Source organism: Oncorhynchus nerka, linkage group LG17 (genome assembly GCF_034236695.1).
Source record: "Oncorhynchus nerka isolate Pitt River linkage group LG17, Oner_Uvic_2.0, whole genome shotgun sequence".
NCBI classification, from domain to species: Eukaryota; Metazoa; Chordata; class Actinopteri; order Salmoniformes; family Salmonidae; genus Oncorhynchus; species Oncorhynchus nerka.
The window spans coordinates 37,232,294-37,252,295 of NC_088412.1; the positions used below are offsets into that span (position 1 = coordinate 37,232,294).

The following is a 20,002-nucleotide window of genomic DNA, read 5'->3' on the forward strand; positions in this document are numbered from 1 at the left end:
ACCCCATTATTTCTATCTCTACTTTGCACATTCTTCCACTGCAAATCTACCATTCCAGTGTTTTACTTGCTATATTGTATTTACTTCGCCACCATGGCCTTTTTTTTTGCCTTTACCTCCCTTGTCTCACCTCATTTGCTCACATTGTATATAGACTTATTTTTCTACTGTATTATTGACTGTATATTTGTTTTACTCCATGTGTAACTCTGTGTTGTTGTATGTGTCGAACTGCTTTGCTTTATCTTGGCCAGGTCGCAATTGTAAATGGGAACTTGTTCTCAACTTGCCTACCTCGTTAAATAAAGGTGAAATAAATACATTTAAAAAATAAAAATGTTTGGCATATGAAGAATGATAGCACAGACTGCCACTCAAGTTTAGCGGCTAGTTTACCATATCCCTCCCACGACGACAAAGTATCAGAGAAGTTTGGAATGTAGTAAATCATCAACTCTTTGACAGCATTTTACCACTGAGCTCAAATCAATTATGTGTCAGCTGGGCTAACAACATGGCTAGACATGACGTCCGTTAAACTCCAATTGCTGAGCCAATCGAAGAGCCAAATAGTACGCATGTGTATTTTGACGGAATTCCCTAACCCCACTCGAAAAGCTTTTACAACATATTTCTCAGCTGAACTACACCGTTTGGTTGAACGCTTTCTTTAGGACGGGCACCATATCGATGAAACAGGGATTAGAAACGCATTTTTGTATAATGTTCGAAAGAAATTGATTGTTTAGAGGACATGTCCTACTCACACATGAACCGAAGGTTCTAGAATGGTCATGTGATGTGGTTTGACCAGTTGTGTTGCATTTTGAAAAATACCCTGGGTTACCCGTGATTTTTTTTAAACAAATGCCTATGTAGCTGTCAAACTATCTAGGTTACTACATCGAAAAAAGGACGTGAATGTCGGTGAGCTTACGGTGAACCGATGTTTGATGTTAGGATATTTGTGTTTTAAGTAAAACTAAATCCTGTCCCACGCTATATAATAAATCAAGAACTGAATGTAGCACGTGAACTGGTTTGACCAATCACCGATCGACTTTTGAACTGAAGTGTATAAATATGAGGCGGTTGCCCATAGAGACGTCCGCCATTGAAGACTGGTTTTCAACGTACTTAATATTGTTTAAACCTTGTATTGTGTTTTTATTCGTTAAAAGGCAAAAAATAGCACCGTTTTTATCCACCGCAATCATCTGCGAAAGTCTCATTGGGCATCCTTCCAGCAGAACACGGTCGGCAAAGAGCGTCTGTCTCAGTTCGGCAGTAAAAACAATCTTGTGCCAGAGACGGAGAGGTAAATGTGTAAAGAGTCAAGGGCTCGATATCCAACACATTGCATTTAATCAGCTGGTTACTTTATTGTATCTCATAACGTTGAAACGGAAGGCTTGTGTGTGTGGCGGGGAGAGCTGTTTCATTTGAGAGGTTGACCTACTTTTTGTGTGGTGGCCTTTAGACAGATCGCTTCCTGTCACCATTTGTTCAGTTAAACTAGCTAGCTAACATTTTTAACTAACGTTAGCTATAACGGTATACAGTAACGTTAGTAGCTAAGGTTAGCTTGTGTCACATGCGGTACAATAATCTGAACTAGGTTTAGAATTCAAACATTAACGGTAGAGCCCTAATGTAGAATTTGATGTTGGCTGGGAAAAGCGTTCGTGTTTTGGTACGAATTCCGCGTCAGCTATCTTGCTAATCTAGGCTAACATTCTCTAGTTCACGCGCTACTGGACAGTCAAATGGCAAAGTGACGCATTGTTTCTCGGTCCTATCAGGGATCCTTGGGACGTCCATACCCTAACCTTTGTTAACACAGTCAGAATTATCTTCATTTGCTAAGCGATATTGTGCTGCTAGTGATAGGCAACATTTCGAGTGATAATACTTTCCTCATCTGGCACCAGGTACTTTCCAACCATAACCTTACCTTAAACCATTGTACATGGCAACTTCAGTGGTTAGGGACGTCTCAAAGTATCCCAAATAGCACGAACCGAGTAAACAGCTTTTAATAATGACACGCACCCATACCATCCATCACATGTAATACACCTATTAATGTGTAACGTTAGGTTCTAGTAAATAAAACAATTATGACATTATTTTTCTTTCCATTAAGTCCTTGACTTTCACACCTCAAATGTTTTAAGTATTAGTGTCTGTATATTTTTTAAATAAGATACTACCTCTTAGATTATGTAACGTTAATTGGAAACTGATTTGAGTTTTGTTATGAGTGTTTGTTTTCTTTGTTGATACAGGTTTTGTATGTTGTACTTGGGAGGACAAATGATGGTTTCTCTGTAACAATCCAATGTATTTAATGAAAATAAACTGCCTAGAAGATCAATATAACTTGTAATGTAAATTATTTGATTGGGTATCGTCAAAAGTCCAAGCTAATTGAATACACACTTTGAAGATAGCAGAATTCTTGATGGGTTAAGTAGGTGACAAAGGCATCCATCTGTGCCAGCTCACACACACACACAAAAAATTGTGCTATCACCTATTTTGAATGTCACTGCTTTAAGTTACAGTAAAGGTCCTCAGCCTACGCCTGAAACCTTGTCTTTTACTGACTGGGCATTTCCCAGTGAAATGGCGCCTATAGTTTACCTTATTATGGACCATGTAGTTTGTTCATATGTTATGGAAGTAATTTCTTATGTATTTAGGTATTTTATGAAGCTGTTTTGAATGGAATACTAAGGGGTTGCCCCATCATAAAAAGATGTAGTAGCGATTGTCCAGGAATATAATGTTGGCACTGTGAAGCAGAACCTTGGACTTAGTGACTATTTTCTACTTTTGGGACACTGAAGAGAAAATAGGCCTAATGCTTTTTCATGGGTTGATGCCTAGAAAGTTGCTTCTTGAGTAACTAATTGCAAAAATGTTTGACTGAAAACATTGATATTTTGAAAGTTCCATCAGTTCGCATGCTTTGTAGTGTCAATTGATACAATCATACTTTTCATAAAACTAATTTAACTGTTTTAGTTGATGGTAGCGAGGAAAGCGCAGCTCACAGAGGTGCTTTGCAGAGAATTGGTCAAACTATTTCCGGTTTTGTTTTTCAAGCCATGTTCCTCTGACAGATATGAGGTAAGCGAGTTTGGTGCTTCAGATGCCACATTGGACACCAGAATTGTAATGTTGACTGTGGCCAACAATGCATAGTTCCAGTAGATGGCAGTAGAAACCAGCAGTTCTGAATTGCATAGGGTTAAAGATGCCAGATGCAGAAATGGCTCCGCCATTTCCTGGTTGCTAAAATTTGGCCTAATTTCAGTTTGTGACAAAACCAGCAAGTGTAGTGTAGAGAATCATTGTACTGTCGAAACCGCTGGTGTACTAAACCAAAAGGAAGCATAGAAATAGCGCTCATAGACCAGATCTATTGCTCCTTAGACTTGCTTTCAAGGATCATGATGGATCTACAACACACCTTTCTATGTGAATTTGGTTGGATTGTCCAAAAGGTGACACATTGCAGCATTAAATTGGTTGCTTTTTGTAGTCGTGTTTTGCTCTGAATTTTATTTATCAAAACCCCTTGTTAGTAATGTTATTTATATATATTTATTTTTTTCGTCCCCTGCACAAAATAGTACCAAAAAGACAGATTGGTTTCGGTCTATGGACACACACTGGTGTATGATATGGCAGTGACTAGATGACCTATTGCAGCGGTTCTCAACTTTCCTTGGGGATCCCTAGACAATTTTGTTTGAGCTCTGAACTAGCTCGCCTGTTTCACCTACTCAAGGCCTTGATAATTAGTTGAATCAGGTGAGCTAGCTCTGGAATAGATTAAATGCATGGAACGGGTGGGGGTCCCAGAGGAGAGGTTTGAAAACCACTGACCTATTGGGCTTTCAGGGCAAAAGCCTTCCTGTGCTAATTAAACAGTCAGTTCAGCAACTCGCATGGCAGTGTGACGACATTTTTTTTGTCACACAATTGTGCAGTTATCTAGTGCAGGGAGGAAAAAAACCACATCCGTGCTGAAAACCACCCCTCTCTTTCAGTGGTCTTGGAGGAATATGTGTGAGAGCTGAGCTACAGGAAACAAGTGCCGCTCTGAACTCCTACCCCGTGTCTACCGACCTTTGGACTGCACCACGATGACAGACGCCATATGTCCCCCAATGTCCATGGTGGGAGGCGTGAACCCTCCTCCCCCGGAGTTCAACAATCCCAAGAAGCCCGGCCGCATCACAAACCAGCTGCAGTACCTGGAGATGGTGGTGGTCAAGGTCCTGTGGAGACACAACTTCTCCTGGCCTTTCAGGATGCCTGTGGATGCTGTCGGACTGCACATTCCAGTGAGTCTCTCACTTTTTGTTACTTGCAATGTCTGATATGGGTTTTTTCCCTACTTAACTAAGTTGAATGCGCTGACTATAAGTTGCTAGCTGATAAGCGCATCTGCTAAATTACTGAAATGTAATTATCAAATGTTTTTCATTTTAGTACTTGGTCATTTTTACATTTCCTCCATGCACATCCATCACGACCTCTTATGAATGATTTTTTCCGTTCTTTTTTCTGTTTTTAGGATTACTATACAATTATCAAGACGCCAATGGACTTGAGCACCATCAAGAAGCGTCTTCAGAATAATTATTACTGGAAAGCGATGGAATGCATAGAAGACTTCAACAAACTGTTCACCAACTGCTATGTATATAATCGGGTAAAGAAAAAAAAATCATATTGTATTCACTCACCACACACATAGTGTCGGCCTACATACTCTCCCATTCAATGAATGCTCAATAATTGTTATTCAACATGTTTTCAGCCTGGAGATGACATAGTTCTGATGGCCCAGGCCTTGGAGAAGATCTTCCTACTGAGAGTGGCTGAGATGCCCCCGGAGGAGACTGAGATATCTGCCATCACAACCAAGACCCCAGTGAAGGGTGGGAGGAAGTCCTCTGCTGGTAAGCTACACAGCCTCTCCAGCGGCTTAATCTTACACAAGCATTGTATGCTTCCCAAATGGGTGGCACCCTATTCCCTTTTATTGTGCACTACTTTTGACCAGGGCTGTTGGGCTTTAGTCAAAAGTAGTGTACTATAAAAGGGAATAGGTTGCCATTTGGGATGCAACTGTACTATCTTTCATGTATTCCAATGTCTACATTCTGACTTCTTAATGTCCTCTTTGTAGGTATGATAAAGCTGAGGCCCCAGTCCCCTGTGTCTGAGGTGGTGTTCCAGCAGACGGTGACGGTCATCCCTCTTGAGGCCCACCACACCATCCCCCCTGCTGCCCAGCTCTCCTCTCAGATAGCAGCCAAAGTCAGTACCTCTTCACAATTACCGCACTATATGTATATTATATATTTTATACAACGGGTGGTTCTAATTCTCAATGCCAATTTGGTTAAAACCGCTTTCTAGCCGGTGTCTATTCCACAAGTTACCACCTGCTAAATCTATGACGTTAAAATGCCTGTTCCATCTGACTGCAAAATCCACTGTCTCATCAGCCCAGCCAGGCAATTTATATACTAGAGCTCCACTATAAAAATTATGTATACATGATTTCACATTTCTTTTAGACTAACATTTTATTTCAACAGCGGAGATTTAACTTCTATAATACTTAAACATGACCCATCAACATCATCTTTTTGAAGTTTGTGCAAACGGTTTAGTCTGTATTTTGTGAATGCATTTCTACCCTTCTCTGTTGTGTTCACATAGTTTCAGATCGAGAAGGGTGTGAAGAGAAAAGCAGGCGCCACCACACCGACAGCCTCTTCTCCGATCACCAGCTGCGAGTCGTCCCCCGTCGTCGATGGCTCGACGCCCTGTAAGCTGTTCTCCAGGCGAGGCAGCGGTCGGCCCATCAAACCCCCCAGGAAAGACCTGCCTGATTACCACCAGAGACAGAATAGTAAGCTCTCGGATCAGCTCCGCTTCTGTAACTGCATCCTGAAGGAGATGTTCACCAAGAGGCATGCGGCGTACACCTGGCCCTTCTACAAGCCGGTGGATACGGAGGCCCTGGGTCTACACGACTACCACAACGTCATCATGCAGCCCATGGACCTGGGCACCATACGGGTTAGATGGCCGTGTTACACTAAACTTGTGTTGAACGAGAGAGGCCACTTAGTATCTGCCAGGGTTACATTGGCCAATCAATATCTTGTCTCTTGTTCTCTCTCACCATTGAAGATGACAGTATTTGTGATGATGCTGAAGACGTACGTGTTTTTTCACAGAAAAAAATGGTTGAACGTGAATACATGGATGCCCAGGATTTTGCTGCTGATTTCAGACTCATGTTCTCCAACTGTTACAAATACAACCCACCCACCCATGAGGTTGTTATTATGGCAAGAAAACTCCAGGTATGATTGCCCGTGTTTTCAACCAGTCTTGTCTGTAGAAGTTGTCTAAATGAATTGCAATGCAATAACGATATTACAATATGCAGGCATGCATTTGATCTTAAAATGGGCCAGCCACGTAAATCGTGTAGATCTGAAGGGGGGGTTGCGCGCAAATTCAGACTGTGATGTTAGATATGTGCTCTATCCAATGTCACGTGTGACCGCTGTGATCAGCCAGCTGCATCCCCTACCAACCATTGCTCACGCCTGCTTCTCTCTGTCCTCTGTTTCTGCGCATCTCCAGTTTTAAAATGTAATTGTGTGATGGCGGGCTGGAGTGTGCAGACACGAATGAATCCCTGTGGTATCACGATACTACTCCGTATTGTGATATCGCTTCATTAGTCAAATGTTGGTTTTAGGACAACACTACTCTGGAAATGAGCACATTTTCTTGCACTTCACACGCAGTTTTCATATGTTACAGTGCAAAACAGAAAAGTCACCAGTTTGCGTCCCTAAATATGAAGATGGATGGTTGGTGAGAATGTTTGACTAGATGAATTGTGGCCCTACCCACCAGGATGTGTTTGAGGAGCGCTGGCTGAAGCTTCCAGATGAGCCAGTGAGGAGGGCGGGTGGGCCAGGTCACCACAGGGACAAGAGAGGGAGAGGAGATGGGCCTGAGAGCTCCTCCAGCACAGGCAGCAGTACCGGCAAGAGCTCCTCAGAGTCCGAGTCCTCAGACTCTGAGGAGGAAGAAGAGGCCAGAGCTCTACGGTTGGCTAAGCTAGAGGAACAGGTATGCAGTCACCTGCTGCTGTCATTGTACCTGGCCATGCTGACGTCATTGTTCTGTTACCTACTACTGTGTATCTAACTGATGCCCCCTCCACTCTTCTTCTCCTCAGTTGAAAGCGGTGCACGATCAGCTGCAGAGACTCACCCAGGAGCCCCTGCTCAAACCAAAGAAGGAGAAATCAAAGGAGAGAAGAAAAAAGGAAATGAGTAGAAGACCGAAGCATGAAGACTTGAGGAAACCCAAAATACAGAAGAAGTGCATTAACAAGGGAACGCCATCTGTGTAAGTGACCAAGTCGTTGTTGATGATAAATTATAATCTCCCTCCCCAGTGGAACCTTGTTTTTTTTACCAATTCAAAGGATTGACTTTCATGTTGCCAGTGGCCTGTTATTATTTTACTAACTTTCATTGTCCTACAAAGTGTTCCTGAATGTCTTTTTACCTCTCTCTAAAGGCACGGCAAGAGGAGGAAGATGGCTCTCCCTGTGATGCCCTATGAGTCTGAGGAGGACGAGGTGCTAGCGGTGCCCATGTTGTACGGTGAGAAGAGGCAGCTGAGCCTGGACATCAACAAACTGCCGGGGGACAAGCTGGGCAAGGTGGTGAACATCATCCAGGGCAGGGAGGCCTCCCTCCGTGACGCCAACCCTGAGGAGATAGAGATCGACTTTGAGACCCTCAAGCCCTCCACACTCAGGGCTCTGGAGAGCTTCGTCACGACCTGCTTCAGGAAACGGCCCAAGAAACCCAACCGTGAGTAGTTGCAGTGCACACCTTCCTTTCTTGGTTCCTTGCGGGTAGGTCATTGCACATGTATCTCTTGTACTCCTGACCAAGGACTTTACTAGGCTCAAATGTCATTATTTCCCCTATTCTTCCAGTGAATAAGCTGGTGAAAGCCAAAGGAGAGATGCAGACTGTGAAGGAGCAGGATGCAGAGAAACCTCGCCAGAGTATTACAGACGAGCCGAGCTCACTGGCCAAGAAGAAAAAGGCAACAAGTAAGTGAACTCTGAAGCTGTGGTAGTAAGGACCAGTATGTCTGACTTAGGGCCTTGTTGTCCGGGGGAAACGGGTTCTTCTGTTTTCTCTGCTATCCAATAGTGAGTAACGCAATTGTGCAGTGCTCGTCTCTGTCTTTCTCTCTGTTGTCCTACACGTGACCATTGTCCCTCTGTTTCCCTCCAGATGAGCCCCCTATAGCTCCTCCTGTCCCAGACTTGGCCCGGCTGTCCCGTCTCAGTGAGAGCAGCAGCTCTTCCTCCTCCGGCTCTGACCGCTCCAGCAGTAGTAGTGATTCTAGCACTTCTGATAGCAGTGACTCTGAATCAGGTTAGCTGTTCTCCTCAGCACTAAGCACTACCCCCCCCCCCCCCGACACACACACAGATACCCACCCTGCTTTCCTGCAAGGGCACACCCTCCCCACTCCCCCCACTCGCTGTACACTAATGGAGTGAGAGAATACGATACGGCTAAATACTCACCTGGACTCTAGCCTCTGTAGCACAGAACCTTTTCACCTGCTGGCAAAACCAAAATACTTGAAGAAATATTAGTGTGTTATCGTTTCATATTTTTGTATGTTCGTTCATTGGGTGTATTTTTTAATTTTATTTATCTATTTGTGCACTTAGTCTGTACTACAGAGAGCAGTGAACTGTCACAAAAGTCTATCTTTTGATTATTACAGTGCTGTATTTATTTGTATGTTATTGTTTTAATGCAAACAAATGGTGCTTAGTTTGAAATGAGGCGAGCCAGATTTCTGTGCCAAATGTCATTAATCCAGCGGGCACCAGACTGCTGCCGTGCAAATCTGAAGTAAATTAAGAATTGGGAAAAGTTCATAAAAACAGCCCATACAGGCCAAGTGCTATTTATAAGCCAAAGATCTTATTTACTCCGACCGCTATACATCTTCTATAAACATCGCAAAAATCAGATGAATACGGTTCGAGAAGTACCAGACAGCATTACAATACCCTTCAACCCCCCTCTCATCTCACCCTCCATACTGTTAGAGTTGCGTAAATTCGAATCTGGTATCAGGATAAATATAACAATGAGTCACTAATGGTATACTATGTATTTTTTTATTAGCTAAGCAATAAATGGCAAATGCAACTTTCGTATATACGGGCTCAATGTAATACCACGCAGGGCAGAACAGAGAACTGACAGGATGTATGTAAACAGTGTTCTTATACTGTGATGGACATAGTTCCAACCCGTCTGTTGGACTATCACAGTAGAGGCTGGGCGTGGTTTAAACTTGCTCAGCCTATTGCAGGCGCTCTTGGCGCTTCTTGGAGTCCTCCCTCCGTCGATGTATAGATTCTTACTGTTCTGGTATTGCAGCCTAGTTATAACAGTTGTTCAGTTCCTGCTATTGTGTTGTTCAGTATTTTTCCATATCAGTTAAACCTCGTGATGACCACCCCTCCCTATGCCTGCTGATACACAACTTTGTAAGATACAGCAAGTCACACCATGTGCTCAATATTGCTACATACAAACACAAGGACAAAGCATCTGCTGGGCTGTTATCTATAGTTTTGCAACATGCAGGTCACACCATGTTGCTCAGTTCTTGTCACACACACAAACAGGCAAGTACCGGTAGATGTAGCAAGCAGTTGTTTAATCTCATGATGATGCTCAAGTGCACAAATGCAGATAATTCACACAGCCAACATCAGATAATATTTAATCATATATATATGGTAATGGCTATAATGTAAAACACAGAATCCCACAATAGTCTCTGAACCGTTGCAGAGTCAAAGCTGGTCCTCACTTTAGACAGCGGCACTCATCTCTGTTCACCAATTGATTGTACTCAGGTTTTGGTTTTTGCAAGATTTTGTATGGAGCAATAATAAGCATAATACACGTACATCAGATTTGTATTTGAAGTACTCAACAGATTGTAACGCTAATGCAGAGCTTGATGGAGTAGGATTTCTCCTACACTGCTTCATTTTGTAGCCATTGCAAATGTTTTTTTGTTCCATTTGTACCTCATATGGGTAGAATTTTAAATGTATGTGTCTTGGTGGTCGACACCTAGAGTTTCAAATAAATACATTTTGATAGACAATTTTACATTTTACGGTTAAATTGTGTTTTTCTTTGAATTTGTATCGCATCGTCAAACAGTTCAATCCTACTAGACACATTAGCTTGCAACCACAACTTTAGCTTTTACTGAAAACTACGTGTGAAAGTAGTGATTTCAGAGTAGATCAGTGGAATTGTTTTTAGTATTATTTAAAGGTAAGTAAAGATGTTTTTATTTATTCTCCATTTATCCAACTGTGGATAAATTGAATTACTATTGCGCATGTCTTTCAGTAAAGAAATCTGAGACGAAAAAGAAATGCAAAGACACTCCACACAAGTTCAAGATCAAGGTAAATATCTAACAGCCCCTACTTCCTCTAACCCAGTGGTCTAGTTCACATGGGTTATACCTTCTATTTGGATTAATATACTTGGAACTACAGTGTTTTCATTATAAATTGTAAGCCACCCCCCCCCCCCCCCTGTCAAACAGAATTCCAAAAAGAAGAAATCTGCTAAGAAAGACCCAGTGTCGAAGTCCTCTCTCCAGACCAGCCAGCCCCCGCCTGCCTCTGCCTCGCTAGTCCCAGCAGTAGTAACAAAAGACCTGCCTCCTCTAGAGCTACTCACGTCTCCCCCAGGTAGCAAATGTTTGTCGCCTTGACATTCTGTGTTAGTGTGTTGGCTATAAAGGAACTCAAGTTCTGTAACACTGTCTTCTGGTTATTACATTTTTAAAGGTTGTTGACGAATCCGTAGTGTAAGCCCTATCTATGGAAATACAGCCCTATCTATGGAAATACAATTTCCCCTGTAAAACAGTAGGTTTTAAGTCCATGGAAAGTCTAAGACTGGACCGAGGCCCTTGTGGAAATCACATAATGAGAAGCTTATATTGTTTGGATTAGAGATGGAAAAAGCTGGATTGCCTGGTCATTTCGCTGGGCCGTGTTGCTATGTCTCATGGGATGTGACGTTTTTAGTTGAGTTTAATCAGGAGGTCCGATTAGGGACAGATGCCTACAACCTTTACTCACTATTTCTATTGAATCTCCCCCTCTCCTTCCTTCTCAGCCTTACACAGCCGCCTGCCTCCGCAGCCTTCAAGACCAAGTGCCAAAGCAGCACCACTACCTCGCAAAAACAGGGTGGCCCCCCTGCAGCTCACTGACAGTCAGCCCCAACAACAGCAGGACCTGCTGGTCCCCTCTGAGAGCCCCACTACTCCCTATCTCACTCCCCCTTCTTCCTGTGACCCCACTCTTACTCTGCCCACAGACCCACTCAACACAACAGCTGCACTCACACACACACCTCCCTCCAGCCTGCTCTGTTCCCTTCAAACCCCTCCCTCTCCCCTAGCACTCCTCCCCTCTCCTCGGTGTCGATCACTAGCCCAGACACAGGAGGTGAAAACTGGGCCACCTGATAGGGCGCAACAGGAAGGTAAGGGCTCTTCAGTCAGCTTAGCATCCCCCCTAGCTTTTAGCATGTCCCCTCCACTGCGTGCTGCATGCTTCTCAACCCATAGCTGCTAAGGTCTGTGTGTCGCCTGTAGATGTTGTTTTGCCTCGTTGTTTGCAGTGTTAGATGCCATGTCACCATCGCTGAAGCCCTGGCTGCGTGTCTCATCCTGTTCCTCAACTGCCTGCCTGCCGGCTTACATCCATAGTGTTTGTGTCTGTCTGTGTGGAGAATAAGGCCCTGCTTTGTTTTTCTCCTGTCTATCAGGTCTGTCTGCGCTGCTGACCCCTCTGACCTCTCCTCCTGCAGTTTTACTACAGGCTGCTGATAGCAGATATGAGGTATGCTCTCATCTTCCTGTTGTTGATAGATGAATTGTGACGTTAGATTAAATCACTTTTTAAATAAATGTCTCCGTTCTTGGCATTTATAAATATTGCAAGAGTTGATTGGTATATTTTCTTTGACGGTAATTTAATTAGAATCAATACGAGTCTACAGAGTGCTTTGTGTTGCAATTGAAATGTGTTTTTCATTGGCCAAATCTTTCAGGGGTGGAGACAGCCGGTTGATTGTGTGAAATAGCATTGGCCTTAGCCCTGGAAGTGGTAATGGCGGTATAATACTCTAAATCTCACTTTGCGATAGCAGCAGCCGTGCCCAGTGCTGTTGTACCCTCTACAAGACAGCCCATTACAGCCAGTGAAGGATGAAGGGAGGCTCTCTGAAGCACTGGGGGAGACCCACTCCAAGATTCTGCAGAAACAGCCTTGTAAGCAGAACTGTGTGTGGGTGTGGAAACGTTTTTGTGTATGGAAATGTCTGCAAATAAATTACAAATGAAAACATATTTTTAACGGACTGAATATATTTTCTCTACCTCCCCAGATCCCAGACACTCTGATGGTGTGTTTGATGGTGGAAACACCAGCCTCTCTCATCCAGCTAATAAACCCACTGCAGATGGAAAAAGCACACCTGCCAAAAAGGTAAGGTAATGTAACTGAAACATAGCACTAGCACAATGAATTACTTGAAATATACTGTATGCATGCCCATCAGAGGCATTTGTATTTGTCTAAAAAAAATGTGACACTTCATTTGTGAAACTATCCTGTGTAGGATATTGTCCTGAAGAACGCAGACTCCTGGGCTAGTTTGGGGAAGATAGCCATTTCCACTCCCTCCACGGTGAAGTCTTCAAAGGAGAGCTTTGATAAGTTCCGCAGGGCAGCCATTGAGAAGGAGGAGAGAGAGAGAGCTCTCACTCTAAAGAGGACGCAGATGAAGGCTTCAGGGAAGAGCAGGTACTTATTCATCCAGCCAATCATTTTTTTTTTTTCTTCTTTTGGTCTTATCAGTTGTGTGTCTTGTAGGTAATGCTGCTTCACCCAAACTCCTCCAATAAAGTAGATCTCTATTAATATGTGAGTGGTACCTGATGAGCCAGCTAAAAGTGTTGTATTTTCAGCCTGACCATGCCAGTATCGTTGCCAGTGGCAGTACCAGTGCCACCTAGAGCTGCGGAACAAGAGCACCTTCCATGTAGAACTCTGGCGCCAGAGCCAGCAGAGATCCCCATGCCGACGGAGGCAATCGTGGAGCCTCAGCCTCCTAGAGCTCCAGAGCCCCTGAAAGAGGAGCCTCCAGCGGCTGCCTCAACCCCACCTCCGCCCTTCACTACCCAGACCTCTGTAGATGGAGAGAGGGAGATGGCCCGCAGGAGAGAACAGGAGCGACGCAGACGAGAGGCTGTATGTTCCTTTCCTTCATGTTTTGTCTTAATTTGTTTTATTGTGCAGGTCATTATTTTGTTCCTTGTTGTAATTTTATCCAGACTGTAATAAAACGTCTTTTCTCCCTCAGATGTCTGGTGTCATTGACATGACAATGCAGAGTGACATCATGGCAACATTTGAGAAGAACCTGGACTAAAATAAAATGGCAGCAGACCATGCAGCTGGTGACTGACGTCTGTCTTCTGTTGTTGTTGGACAATAAATAATAGAGCTTGTTGTTTTAGTAAACGACACCCTAGGCGCCTTCTCTCCCTCCAGACACTGGCTGTCTGAACCAGCCACGCTGCATCTAGATGACGGAAACGGGTCATTATGCCTGTGTCCCAAATGACATCCTATCCCCTATACGGTGCACTACTTTTGGGCCTGATTGGCCCTGGTCAAACGTAATACACACACACAAAAAATGGAATAGAGTGCAATTTGGGATGCAGGCTATTATTATCCTTAACAGGAGAAGCATGTACTGTAGCATGGCAACCTCACCTGACGTAACCCCAGTACATTTTAGTATTGTTGTAAGAAGATGCTATTGCAAAAATATTGCAAAAAATATACAGTACCAGTCAAAAGTTTGGGGACCTACTCATTCAAGGGTTTTTCTTTTATTTTTACTATTATTCTACATTGTATAATAATAGTGAAAACATCAAAACTATGAAATAACACAAATGGAATCATATAACCAAAAAAGTGTTAAACAAGATTCTTCAAAGTAGCCACCCTTTGCCTTGACAGCTTTGCACACTCTTGGCGTTCTCTCAACCAACTTCACGAGGAATGCTTTTCCAGAAGTCTTGAAGGAGTTCCCACATATGCTGAGCACATGTTGGCTGCTTTTCCTTCACTCTGCGGTCCAACTCATCCCAAACCATCTCAATTGGGTTGAGGTCGGGTGATAGTGGAGTCCAGGTCATCTGATGCAGCACTCCATCACTCTCTTTCTTGGTCAAATAGCCCTTACACAGCCTGGAGGTGTGTTGGGTCATTGTCCTGTTGAAAAATAAATGATAGTCCCACTAACTGCCAACCAGGTGGGATGGCGTATTGCTGCAGAATGCTGTGGTAGCCATGTTGGTTAAGTGTGCCTTGAAATCTAAATAAATCAGTGTCGCCAGCAAGCACACCCCACACCATCACACCTTTCCGTGCTTCATGGTGGGAACCACACATGCGGAGATCATCCGTTCACCTACTCTGCGTCTCACGGAGACACTGGTTGGAACCAGAAATCGCACATTTGGACTCATCAGACCAAATAACAGATTTCTCCCGGTCTAATGTCCATTGCTCGTGTTTCTTGGCCCAAGCAAGTCACTTCTTATTGGTGTCCTTTGGGTAGTGGTTTCTTTGCAGCAATTCGACCATGAAGGCCTGATTCACGCAGTCTCTGAACAGTTGTGTCTTTGCGACTGCACTTGAAGACAAAGTTCTTAATTTTCCAGATTGACTGACCTTCATGTCTTAAAGTAATGATGAAGTGTTGTTTCTCTTTGTTATTTGAGCTGTTCTTTCCATAATATGGACTTGGTCTTGGCCCTATTTGGTAAATCTTCTGTATTCCAACCCTACCTTGTCACAACACAACTGCTTAGCTCAAATGCATTAAGGAAAGAAATTCCACAAATTAATTTAAGGCACACCTGTTAATTGAAATGCATTCCAAGTGACTACCTCATGAATCTGGTTGAGCGAATGCCAAGAGGGTGCAAAGATGTCATCAAGACAAAAGGTGGATACCTTTTGAAGAATCTCAAATATAAAATATATTTTGATTTAACACTGGTTACATGATTCCATGTGTTATTTCATAGCTTTGTCTTCACTGTTCTTCTAACAATGTAGAAAATAGTAAAAACCCTGGAATGAGTAGGTGTCCAAACTTTTGACTGGTTGTGTGTGTATATACTCAGCAAAAAAAGAAATGTCCTCTCACTGTCATGCGTTTATTTTCAGCAAACGTAATGTGTAAATATTTGTATGAACATTAGATTTAACAACTGAGACAAACTGAATAAGTTCCACAGACATGTGACTCACAGAAATTGAATAATTTTCCCTGAACAAAGGGGGGGACGGGGGTCAAAAGTAACAGTCAGTATCTAGTGTGGCCACCAGCTGCATTAAGTACTGCAGTGCATCTACTCCTCATGGACTGTACCAGATTTGCCAGTTCTTGCTGTGTGACGTTACCCTGCTCTTCCACCAAGGCACCTGTAAGTTCCTGGACATTTCTGGGGGGAATGGCCCTAGCCCTCACCCTCCGATCCAACAGGTCCAAGACATGCTCAATGGGATTGAGATCCGGGGCCATGGCAGAACACTGACATTCCTGTTTTGCAGGAAATCACGCACAGAACGAGCATTATGGCTGGTGGCATTGTCATGCTGGAGGGTCATGTCAGGATGAGCCTGCAGGAAGGGTACCACACGAGGGAGGAGGATGTCTTCCCTGTAACGCACAGCATTGAGATTGCCTGTAATGATAACAATTTCAGTCCGATGATGCTGTGACACACCGCCCCAGACCACGACCTACCCTCCACCTCCAATTCGATCCCGCTCCAGAGTACAGGCCTCTGTGTAACGCTCATTCCGTCGACGATAAGCGTGAATCCGACAATCACCTCTTGTGAGACAAAACCGCGACTCGTCAGTGAAGAGCACTTTTTGCCAGTCCTATCTGGTCCAGCGACGGTGGATTTGTGCCCAAAGGCGACGTTGCCGGTGATGTCTGGGAGGACCTGCCTTACAACGGGCATACAAGCCCTCAGTCCAGCCTCTCTGTCTTTTGCGGACAGTCCGAGCACTGATTGAGGGATTGTGTGTTCCTGGGGTAACTCGGGCAGTTGTTGCCATCCTGTACCTGTCCCGCAGGTGTGATCTTCGGATGTACCGATTCTGTGCAGGTGTTGTGCGTGGTCTGCCACGGTGAGGATGATCAGCTGTCCGTCCTGTCTCCCTGTAGCGCTGTCTTAGGCGTCTCACAGTACGGACATTGCAATTTATTGCCCTGGCCACATCTGCAGTCCTCATGCCTCCTTGCAGCATGTTCACGCATATGAGCAGGGACCCTGAGCAGCTTTCTTTTGGTGTTTTTCTGAGACCGTAAAAAGGCCTCTAGTGTCCTAAGTTTTCATAACTGACCTTAATTTCCTACCGTCTGTAAGCTGTTAGTGTCTTAACTACAGTTCCACAGGTGCATGTTCATTAATTGTTTATGGTTCATTGAACAAGCATGGGAAAGAATGTTTAAACCCTTTACAATGAAGATCTGTGAAGTTATTTGGATTTTTTTTCCTTTGAAAGATAACGTCCTTTTTTTCAGGACCCTTTTTTTTGTTGAGTCATATACACACACACACACACACACACACTTACTTAATGAACCATATATAGATGGAATTTGACTTTTTGTACTTGTGATGGTTGGTTTGTAAATACCAGCTGCACTGAAGTGATGCTTAACTCTTAGAGAAAGAAGAGTAAAAAATTAAGAGCTGTTGAAAAATGTTCCACCAACATGTTCGGTCCTCTTTTCCTTTTCACCTAGCTTGCGTCACAAATGGCACCCTATTGCCCTTCTGATCAGAGCACTATATACGGAATAGGGTGCCATTTCGGTAGTTGACTTGGTGAGTCCTCCCATGTACACCAGAGGAGGCTGGTGGGAGGAGCTATAACAGGATGGACTCATTGTAATGGCTGGAATGGAATAAATTGAACGGTAAACATATGGAAAACACATGTTTGACTGTTCCATTTATTCCATTCCAGCCATTACAATGAGACTGTCCTCCTATAGCTCCCCCCATCATGCTCATCTGGTGTTCACATCAACCTGTTTACATGCTTATTAACGTTCCAACTTTTTGACTTGGCTGAAATGCATAACCTGACTTTTTTTTTGGGGGGGGGGCTTCACTCCAATAGTAATACTATTATGTATACCATGTACTGTATAGTTTATCTCCAGTTCTTTACTCCTTCATGTCATTCATAGTCAATTCTGCACCTTTTTGTGGAAAAATATTCAATATGATGCTCTGAGCTATACTGTACATGTCATTTTTGACTTATTTGGGAACAGATTTTTTTTATATACTTGTGTGGACATACAATATTTGTCTGTATAAAATTATACTTAGTATTTTATTACACAGAGGCTGGGGATGTCGGTCTTATTTAAAACTACACTTTACCTTGTTTAGGTGCCATATATAGTGGTGTGCTTAGGAAACTTTAGGCATTGTTGGTGCCTATATTGTGTTGTTTTTTTCTAATGGGATCCAACCCTGACTACATTTATTTTGGCAGACAGACTTTAATGTAGTTTTTTATCCTATGGTTCTAGCTGTTCTGCAGTGGGGGGGGTTCACTTTGACATGAACAGCAGCACTTTACTCTGTATCTTGTGGTATGAGTGCATGTCATACCATATAGAGAAATAACTAATATAATTTTGAGAAAATCACACAAAGCTAAATCATTCAATATTTTTAATTAAAGCACTGTTTATTTTCTGTGTTTTGTGTTGTGATTTCATGGGTGATCAGCCAGTCCCATCAAGTGGGATATCCAGAAATTCTTCTTTACAATAAAAAGGTGATTATTCAATAGTGGAAAAAAAGAGTGCGCTTGCGGCACTATGCAGATCCACACACTTGAATTTGTTAAGTGATGGAGATTTGACAAGACATGCAGGACTCACTACATGCCAATTAAGTGTGTTACTCTTAGCAAAATACACAGTATACAAAACATTAAGGACACCTAATGTGGAGTTGCCGCCCCCCCCCATTTACCCTCAGATCTGCCTCAATTTGTCAGGGCATAGACTACAAGGTGTCAAGTGTTCCACAAGGAGGCTGGCCCATGTTGGCTCCAATGCTTCCCACAGTTGTGTCAAGTTGGCTGGATGTCCTTTGGGTGGTGGACCATTTTTGATCCACACGGGAAACTTGAATGGTCCGTCTGTCATGGAAAAACAGCAAATGCACTTAATGTTTTGTACACGTGTACAGTTGAAGTCGGCAGTTTACATACACCTTAGCCAAATACATTTAAACTCAGTTTTTCACAATTCCTGACATTTAATCCTAGTAAAAATGCCCTGTCTTTGGTCAGTTAGGATCACCACTTTATTTTAAGAATGAGTAATGTCAGTAAATAGTAAACAATAATAAAGAGAAATAAATAAAAGCTCAAGTAATTCATTCATCACATTCCCAGTGGGTCAGAAGTTTATATACACTCAATTAGTATTTGGTAGCGTTGCCTTTAAATTGCTTAACTTCGATCAAACGTTTCGGGTAGCCTTCCACAAGCTTCCCACAAAAGGTTGGGTGAATTTTTATCCATTCCTCCTGACAGAGCTGGTGTAACTGAGTCAGGTTTGTACGCCTCCTTGCTTGCACACGCCTTTTCAGTTCTGCCCACAAATTTTCTATGGGATTGAGGTCAGGGCTTTGTGATGGCCACTCCAATACCTTGACCTTGTTGTCCTTAAGCCATTTTGCCTCAATTTTGGAAGTATGCTTGGGGTCATTGTCCATTTGGAAGACCCATTTGCGACCAAGCTTTAACTTCCTGACTGATGTCTTGAGATGTTGCTTCAATATACCCACATCATTTCCCTAACTCATGATGCCATCTATTTTGTGAAGTGTACCAGTCCCTCCTGCAGTAAAGCACCCCCACAACATGATGCTGCCACACCCGTGCTTCACAGTTGGGATGGTGTTCTTCGGCTTGCAAGCCGCCCTCCCCCTTTTTCCTCCTAACATAACGATGGTCAAACAGTTCTATTTTTGTTTCATCAGACCAGAGGACATTTCTCCAAAAAGTACGATCTTTGTCCCCATGTGCAGTTGCAAACCATAGTCTGGCTTTTTTAATGGCGGTTATGGAGCAGTGGCTTCTTCCTTGCTGAGAGGCCATTCAGGTTATGACGATATAAGACTTGTTTTACTGTGGATATAATACTTGTTCACCTGTTTCCTCCAGCATCGTCACAAGGTCCTTTGCTGCTGTTCTGGGATTGATTTGCATTTTTCGCACCAAAGTACATTCATCTCTAGGAGACAGAACGTGTCTCCTTCCTGAGGGGTATGACGGCTGCGTGGTCCCATGGTGTTTATACTTGCGTACTATTGCTTGTACAGATGAACGTGGTACCTTCAGGCATTTGGAAATTGTCCTAAGGATGAATCAGACTTGTGGAGGTCTACAAAAAAGGTCTACATAGACTTGTGGAGGTCTTGGCTGATTTATTTTGATTTTCCCATGATGTCAAGCAAAGAGGCACTGAGTTTGAAGGTAGGCCTTGAAATACATCCACAGGTACACCTCCAATTGACTCAAATGACGTCAATTAGCCTATCAGAAGCTTCTAAAGCCATGACATCATTTTCTGGAATTTTCCAAGCTGTTTAAAGGCACAGTCAATTTAGTGTATGTAAACTTCGGACCCACTGGAATTGTGAT

General features: G+C 43.3%; 1 protein-coding gene across 4 annotated transcripts; it reads left to right on the top strand.

Annotated features, from left to right (window-relative positions):
• The first annotated feature begins 701 nt into the window (after nucleotides 1-701).
• Nucleotides 702-17,884, top strand: LOC115145181 (bromodomain testis-specific protein-like). 4 transcript variants are annotated; one of them, XM_029686515.2, is made up of 21 exons: nucleotides 702-1,318; nucleotides 4,062-4,358; nucleotides 4,592-4,729; nucleotides 4,838-4,979; nucleotides 5,210-5,340; nucleotides 5,755-6,111; nucleotides 6,273-6,401; nucleotides 6,967-7,185; nucleotides 7,295-7,467; nucleotides 7,642-7,940; nucleotides 8,069-8,188; nucleotides 8,376-8,519; nucleotides 10,545-10,603; nucleotides 10,747-10,894; nucleotides 11,328-11,699; nucleotides 11,985-12,058; nucleotides 12,366-12,489; nucleotides 12,606-12,706; nucleotides 12,840-13,024; nucleotides 13,189-13,471; nucleotides 13,584-17,884. In XM_029686515.2, the coding sequence occupies exons 2-21, from the start codon at nucleotides 4,158-4,160 to the stop codon at nucleotides 13,650-13,652; spliced, it is 3,468 nt and encodes a 1,155-aa protein (XP_029542375.2). In that variant the 5' UTR covers nucleotides 702-1,318; nucleotides 4,062-4,157; the 3' UTR covers nucleotides 13,653-17,884. The 4 variants fall into 4 exon arrangements, with proteins under 4 accessions (XP_029542375.2, XP_064859220.1, XP_029542373.2 ...); XM_065003148.1 differs by having other exon boundaries at nucleotides 12,369-12,489; XM_029686513.2 differs by having other exon boundaries at nucleotides 713-1,318; nucleotides 5,749-6,111.
• The last annotated feature ends 2,118 nt before the right edge of the window (nucleotides 17,885-20,002 follow it).